We start from the raw sequence: 8,043 nt of genomic DNA on the forward strand, positions 1-8,043 counted from the left end.
AACCTTGAAGAAATTTTGCTTCCCTTAGGAAGAAAAAGGAAGTTTTAAGATGCAAAGCTTTTATGTATTATTATGTTTTGTTTTTTTACTTTTTGTATGCTTAGTTGGATATACAACAGGATAGAGTTGAACCTTTTCTGTTAAGTCTTTCTTTGTGGTTCAGTGGAGCCCCAGTTAAACTTAATTCTGTTAAAAATTAGTGCATCAAAAGGTTTTTTGGAATTCATGAACTGGAATTCGTGCTCTATCTATTTCATCTACATTCAAATGCTAGCCTTAGGCTGTGCACCGGCTACTCTGAGCAGACCTTTGGAAGTCTATTGCTGTGCTAGATGTTAAGATAGGAAGTCAAGAGAGCTTATTTTACTTGTGAAGTAATAAAGTACAATAGAACCCTTGGAAATTTGTAGCAATAATATTATTAAGAGTGTGCCCGCATAAAGACTCAGATCAACCCTGCATATTGGCCCTGTAGAAAAGATTTCCCAAGTTTTGACATGTCTGCTTCTTGCCATTTCAAGACATTTCAGAATTAATGAAAAATATTAGAGTAAAGAGATGTTCCAGAACATTTCCACCAACAGTGACTTGTGAAGCACATTCACTGAATAAAACAAAATCTGAAAAAAAACCACTATTTTTCTCAGAATTTATATCCAATATTTATTGCTCTTTTATATGTTTTTTGTACTGATTTGTTTTTATTAAATACCATACAAATGCAAAAATGTAGTGAGAGATTCATATTCAAAATTAGAAATTGGGGTTGGGGTTGGGTCTCATTGGTAGAGAACTTGCCTAACATGTGCGAGGCACTGGGTTCCATGCTCAGCACTGCATATAAATAAATGAATAAAATAAAGGTCCATCAACAACTAAAAATGTGTATAAAGATAATTTTTAAAAAACAAAATTAAAAAGTGAATGGCAGTATCAGCAAAGATACATTTCTATGTAAACAAAGAAGGGATATTTACATCAAGATTGTGTTTTCTATATACACGCTGAGCACTGTTTTGCCCAATGTTGAAGAACTATGGTTACTAAGTGTATTAGATTTCTATTTCTGCTGTAAGAAACAACAAACTTGGCATTTTTTTTTTTTTTTAGGGTACCAGGGATTGAACTCAGGGACCCTTGACCACTGAGCCACATCCCCAGTCCTTTTTTGTATTTTATTTAGAGACAAGGTCTCACCTCTCTTTTGCTGAGGCTGGCTTTGAACTTGAGATCCTCCTGACTCAGCCTCCAGAGCTGCTGGGAATACAGGTGTGCACCACTGTGCCTGGCCAAAATTGACATTTTGAGATGTCATAAATTTATTATCTCATAGTTCTATTGGTCAAAAGTCCATTGGGATTTCCTGGTTTGTCTACTCTATCACATGGCTGAAATCAATTGTATGCATTTGGAGGCCACATTCCTTTCTGGAAGTTTTAGGCGTTAATGTATTCCCAGGGAAATTAATCATTCTTGTTTGGATCTTTAAGGTACGCGGGAAAGTTCATGTGGTAGACAATACAGAAATATTCAAAGGCAAATGATTATATTATGCAAGCTGCAACCTTTATCAATGAATTAATTCATTCGAAGGGACTATTGGGTGGTATCAGTGGTGGTATCCTCCATGACTGAAGGAAGTATGTCACTCTAGGCATGGTCTGGATTATACCTACACATGGCCCTCCCTACCACCACCCCCACCACATGCATACCCACATTCTGCTTGCTGGCTGCCTTGAGCTGATAGCTTTTCCTCCACCAGGCCTTTCTTCTATAATGCTCTGCCTCATCTTGGGCCCAGAGCAATGGAGTCAGCTGGCTATAGACTGAACTCCGAAACTACGAGCCCCAGATAAACTCTTCCTCCTCTAACTTGTTCTTCTCAGGTATTCTGGTCACAGTTACCCATCACTGACTAAGACGTGCAGGTTGTTGCTAGAGTTCAGTTCTGTGTGCCTGCAGGACTGAGATCCTACCTGGCTAGCTGGGGATTTTTCTTGGGTCCTAGAGACCCTCATGCAGTTTCTTGCTCCTACTTCTACACCCCATAACCAGCAAGGATTAATGGAATACTTTTCAAGTCTCATCTGTCCTAATTTCTCTTCTGTTAACTCTTATTGACTCATTCACCTTTCTATTCTACTTTTATGGACCCACACAAATACATCTCTCTCCTTTTATTCATCTGACTAGCAACCTTAATTCTACGTGCAATTTCTCTTTTGCCACAGAACATAGTCACAGGTTCTAGAGATCAGGCAGACATCTTTGAGGGATCATTATCTTGTCTGCCACACTAAATGCTTTAAACTATGTCTTGTGAGAGTTTATTCCAATCTTACAAAAACATTTTCATAGCTAGATTCTTTGTGGTATGCGTATGCGTGTGTGTGTGTGTGTGTGTGTGTGTGTGTGTTTAATTTGTTCCTTTTAGTTATACATGACAGTAGAATATATTTTGACATACTATACATTTATGGGATATAACTTACTCTACTTAGGATTCTGTTTTTGTGGTTGTACATGATGCAGAGTTACCCTGGTCATATATTCAAATACAAGGCTAGGAAAATTATGTCTGATTAATTCTACTGTTCTTTCTATTCCCCTCCCCCCTCCTTACCCTTCATTTCTCTTTCCCTACTCCAATGGACTTCTAGTCTTCCCTTCCTCACCCTCCCTTATTGTGGGTTAGCCTCCACATATCAGAGAGAACATTCAGCCTTTGGTTTTATGGGATTGGTTTATTTCACTTAGCATGATTTTCTCCAGTTTCATCCATTTACAGGCAAATGCCATAATATCATTCTTCTTTATGGTTGAGTAATATTCCATTGCATATATGTACCACACTTTCTTTATCCTTTCATTTGTTGAGGGACACTTACTTTGGTTCCATAGCTTGGCTATTGTGAATTGAACTGCTATAAACATTGATGTGGTTGCATCACATTAATATGCCAATTTTAAGTCCTTCAGGTGTAAACAGAGGAGAGGGATAACTGGATCCAATGTTGGTTCCATTCCAAGTTTTCTAAGGAACCTCCATACTGCTTTCCATAGTGGTTGCACCAATTTGCAGTCCCCCTCTGCAATGTAAAACTGTACCTTTCTCCCCACATCCTTGCCAACATTTATTGCTACTTGTATTCTTTGTAGTTGTCATTTTGACTGAAGTGAAATGAAATCCATGTAGTTTTTTTTTTTTTTTTTTTTTTTTTTTCATAAATCCAAACACGAATTTAGGCTGGGGACATGGCTAAGCAGCAGAGCAGTGCCCTAGCATGCACGAGGCCCTGGGTTCGATCCCCAGCACTGCAAAGAGAAAAGAAGTACTTCTGAGCACTTGCTGTGTCAGGCCGATGGGTCCAGCAACCAACAAGTCACAGTGGAGCTGAGGGTTTTGGCGAGACAGAGTAACCAGGATGTGAAAAGTGGACGATGCCTGGGGAAAACCAAGCCAAGGTAGAGGAGCAGTGTGGAACGTGAGGCTTGGGACGTCCACTGAGAAGGTGACATCCCCTCGGAGTTAATGGGGAGAGGATGAACTGCACGGAAGGAGGGCAGAGTCTGCACAAAGCAAGGAGGCTAAGGCCGGAGGAAAGGAGGGCAGCAGGCTGGTGAGAGGCTGAGGGCGGTGGGAACACTTCAAGGGGAAGGCTCTCCACTGGCAGATGCACAACCAATGCTGAGAGGAGGCCGAGGAGGAGTAGGGGCCAGCAGACCCCTCAGGGCTGGGAGGGGGCTGCGACACTGCCCATTGACAATGGGGAGCCTGGGAAGGATTGCCAGCAGGGGATGGAGTGTGGAGAGATCCTCGAGGGCACTGCTGGAGAGCAGACAGGGCTGAGGAGGGAGGCCAGAGGAAGGGAACTGGGGGCAGCCCCGGGGAGAAGAGATGGCCATCTGGAGAGTGTGGTGTTGGGCCTGCAGTTGAGGCTGGTTCTGGAGGCTGAGGGAACAGGCGTTGCTGGACCCTGGACCTGAAGGGTTGGGAAGGCAGCATGATACACCCTACGTGTTGGCTTGGGGAAGTAGGTTGCTGGGGCTGCAGGTCATTAGGAAGGGAAACCAGCAAAAGAAGGGGTAAATGTGCCCAGAGAGCAGTGCCACGTAGTGACCAAAAGACAACTGGTTCAGCTGGACCACCCCCCGCCACTGCCGCCACCGCTGGCCCCAGTTCATGTGACTGAGAGAAAATAGAGGCTCAGAGAGGGTGGAAGACCGGCGTCCTGCAGGCCTCCGAGGCATAGTGTGTGGCACCTTGTCCAATTCAGAGAACTCGATCCTCTCCTCCAGGGTGCAGCTGCGGCCAATGGGCGAGATGTTCAGCATGCCATTCTGGAACTCGATGAAGGTTCCGCTGGTGGTGATGGAGGCCCAGGGAAGGAGAGCGGGGAGCCAGGGAGAATGAGAGCAGCCCTGAATTCAAATCCAGCCCCACCTAGGACCACAGTCTCCCTGTACTTCACAGGGGACAAGAATCACCCGCTGCTAAGTCAAGGGCCCAGGGCTGGGGTGCAGCTCTGTGGTAGAGAGCTTGCTCTAGGCCCTGGGCCCCTCCCCAGCAGCACCACCGCTTCTTGGGCAGTCTGAGCAGGGCCATGTAGCTGAGGCAGAAGTTGATCAAGTCCTTCAGCAGTTCTTCTCCCAGGTGGTTCTGGATGGTCTGGACAAGAAACACAGGCCCTCAGGGTGTCCCAGCCCAGGTCAGAGGCACCTGTGCAATGCCCCAGTGGGGAAAAGTGGGGTGCCGCTGGCTAGCCCCAGGGGGCACTGACCTGCTTGGAGAGCAGCCGTCCGTGCTTATACTGCACCGTCCGGTTCTCAGCAAACACATAATCGAACTTCTCAATGACTTCGTCCGGGTCTCCCAGCTGCTCAGCGATCTTGGCGTAGTCGGAGCCGCCCACCACTCCAATCTGCACCCTGCTGCGCAGCTTCTGCAGGAAGGCTGATACCTCAGGGTTAATTTTCTGGCGAGCCGGCGTGAGGGTCCGGTCCACGTCAAACAGGCAGAGGACGCGCTCCTTCCTGCGGGCGCCCTCGGCGGTGACAGCCATGGCTCGAAATCCGTGTAGTTTTAATTTGCATTTCCATAATTGCTAGAGATGTTGAACATTTAAAAATTTTTTTTGACCATTTGTATTTCTTCTTTTATGAAGTGCCTATTCAGTTCCTTTGCCCATTTATTGATTAGGCTACCTTTTTGTTTTTGGTGTTAACTTCTTTTAGTTCCTTGTATAACCTGGAGATTAATGCTCTATCTGAATTGCAGGTGGTAAGATTTTCTCCCATTCTGTAGGTTCTCTGTTCACATTTTTGATTATTTCCTTTGCAGTATAGAATCTTTTTAGTTTGATACCATCCCATTTACTGATTCTTGATTGTAATTCTTGAACTTTAGGAGTCTTGTTGAGTAAGTCAGTTCCTAAGCTGACATGATATAGGATTGGGCCTATGTTTTCTTCTAGTAGGCACAGGGTCTCTGGCCTAATGTCAAGGTCCTTGATCCAATTTGAGTTGGGTTTTGAGCAGGGTGAGAGATAGGAGTTCAATTTTATTCTACTACATATGAATTTCCAGTTTTCCAAGCACCATTTGTTGAAAAGGCTATCTTTTCTCTAACATGTGTTTATGGCACCTTTTTCTAGTATGAGGTAAATATATTTATGTGGATTTGTCTCTGTGTCTTCTATGGTGTCCCATTTGTCTTCAAGTCTGTTTTTGCACCAATACTATGCTATTTTTGTTTCTTTAGCTCTGTGGTATAATTTTCAAGTCTGTTTTTGCACCAATACTATGCTATTTTTGTTTCTTTAGCTCTGTGGTATAATTTAAATTCTTGTATTGTGATGCCTCCTGCATTACTTTTCTTGCTAAGGAGGCTATTCTGGGCCTCTTAATTTTCCAAGTGAATTCCTTGATTGCTTTTTCTATTTCTATGAAGAATGTCATAAGGATTTTAATAGAAATTGAATTAAATCAGTATAGCACTTTTGGTAGTTTGGCCATTTTGACAATATTAATATTGCCTATCCAAGAACATGGGAGATCTTTACATTTTCTCAGGTCTTCTTCAATTTCTTTCTTTAGTGTTCTGTAGATTCTTACTTTTTTAAATGCATATCTCTATTGTTCTTACATGTCTGTGGAATTTCTAATGGAGAAAAAACATTTTAGAAATGTTTGCATTTAAGAATTTTCTAAACACAATTTCTCAAGTCATCTTGTTTTCAGGTAACCTGGTGGAAGATTAAGTAAATTTCCCCAAGATCATTGGCAGTAGAATAGCAGATTTTTCTTAAAGAAAATGAAGATTTGAGGCAGTGAAAGTACGAACAACACAGTGTACTGTCTCCCAGGCTAATGGTTTTACCATCACTTCTGTGCAAACAACACTTACCTATCTACAATTGGTAGCTCCAATAGAACTGTTTTGAGATTGATGGCCTTGCATTCCTCTAGAGGAGAAAGAAAATTTATAACCCAGTCTCTTAGCATTTGGTGAAATAATATTTCAGGAGGTGTTAGTGAAAAGTGCAAAATCAGGAAGAAGCAGGTTTTATGGGAGAAGTAAGGTGTTCAGATTAAGCTAATAGAAGCTGCATAAGTAATAATAATAAAACAAAGATAATTGTAATAATAGTAGCAAGTAATTGGTAAGGAGTGGATGATCATCTGTCATTTGACATGTTGGGCAAAGTGCTCAAAGAGAAGAAATGATTTATATATAAAGTTTATAACATTGTACAGTACATGGGAAACTTTCTCTAATAAAGTAGATTTCAGGTGTTTTTACCACAGGGAGAAAATGTCACTATGACATTATGAAATGATAAATGTTAAATTACTTACCTGTGTTAATCATTTTATTATGAATATTTGTATCAAAATATCATGTTAAATATCTTGAGTTTGTACACTGAAAAAAGAAAATAAGTAAAAGGTGCTTATAAGACTGGTATATGGAAAAAAAGAACAGAAGTAGAATTGAATGCACGATACACTGCATTAGAGACAGGAGAAAATCAGGCTGAGGGGATAAGAAACACATTATTTTCCAATTACTCAAACAACTGCATATTTTATTGACACTGGAAAAGTCCAAAGTCTCTTGAACATATTGAAACATGACTTACTTTGTTAGAAAATAATGCTAGCATACATTTTTTTTCTCTGTCTGAAAATGTAGGTGTTGGGCATGCAGTAGGAGAAGCCCAGATGGATGATATTTAGGATACTGAGGAACTGGACAGTATATTCATGAGGTAGGTAATTTGAAAACACTTAGAAGAGAGGTGGAGTGGAGAAGATGGCGGACAAGAGAAAGTAGGTACATCCCAGCAGCTCCTGGGCACCAGAATTAAAAGAGAGAAGACTGCTCCTCAGTGAAGCGAGTAACATTGTAACAGTGAAACCTAATAATGAACTATAAAAACAAATCCATAGAACCACAAATTTCAGTAACTTAAACATAAGAAATGATATCTTAGAGATGTGACAACTCTGGCTGCCAATGGTGGCAACAGAATGGAGTAGGGAGCACAGATAAAAGGACACAAGGTCAGGGACAAAGATATTTGAAAAATAAAGTAAGATTGACGTAAGAGACCTGTGCCAATTTTAATGAAATGGTTGACAGGGAAAGCTTCTCAGTGAAAATAAATCCAAAGCAGTCCTCTGGGCAAAAGTGTCCTTAGGGGATGGCAAGTGCTCTGTGGGGGGCACCACAGAAAGTCCTCCACAGGTGCAGAGCAGGCTGGCAGGTGAGGAAAACATTGTGGAACGCCGAAAGCTGTCCAGCACAGCTGGAAACAGAGAAAAGGGATTTGGAACTCATAAGGGAAGTTAGCAGCAGTCAATGAAAAAATTCTCGAAGGATGACTCAACCAGAGAGACTGAAACAGACATGAAGAAAATTTTATCCTGATCATTCATCTTCTGGATCCCAAGGAAAAAAAACCCATAATTGCTGGCACCCTATAAGAGTTATTGCAGTGATGCTCACTATAGCCCCACAAGTACATCTGCCCTCCA

The 8,043-nt window shown here is 41.9% G+C and overlaps 1 protein-coding gene across 1 annotated transcript; it reads right to left on the bottom strand.

The window, feature by feature from the left end:
• Positions 1-3,731: 3,731 nt before the first annotated feature.
• Positions 3,732-5,066, bottom strand: LOC124991314 (phosphomannomutase 1-like). The gene is made up of 4 exons (XM_047562119.1): positions 4,785-5,066; positions 4,581-4,672; positions 4,267-4,366; positions 3,732-3,986 (listed from the first exon to the last, which is right to left on the bottom strand). Exons 1-4 carry the CDS (start codon positions 5,064-5,066, stop codon positions 3,732-3,734), a joined length of 729 nt encoding a protein of 242 aa, XP_047418075.1.
• Between the last annotated feature and the right edge of the window lie 2,977 nt (positions 5,067-8,043).

Source organism: Sciurus carolinensis, chromosome 8, assembly GCF_902686445.1.
Source record: "Sciurus carolinensis chromosome 8, mSciCar1.2, whole genome shotgun sequence".
NCBI classification, from domain to species: domain Eukaryota; kingdom Metazoa; phylum Chordata; class Mammalia; order Rodentia; family Sciuridae; genus Sciurus; species Sciurus carolinensis.

Excerpts from the sequence above, each read along its gene's own strand:
- LOC124991314 (XM_047562119.1), bottom strand. The coding sequence starts at position 5,066 with ATGGCTGTCACCGCCGAGGGCGCCCGCAGGAAGGAGCGCGTCCTCTGC. Across the intron at positions 4,367-4,580 it reads CTCAGACTGCCCAAGAAGCG|CGGAACCTTCATCGAGTTCC; the intron begins GTGGTGCTGCTG and ends CATCACCACCAG. Across the intron at positions 3,987-4,266 it reads AGTTCTCTGAATTGGACAAG|GTCCAGGGTCCAGCAACGCC; the intron begins GTGCCACACACT and ends CCAACCCTTCAG.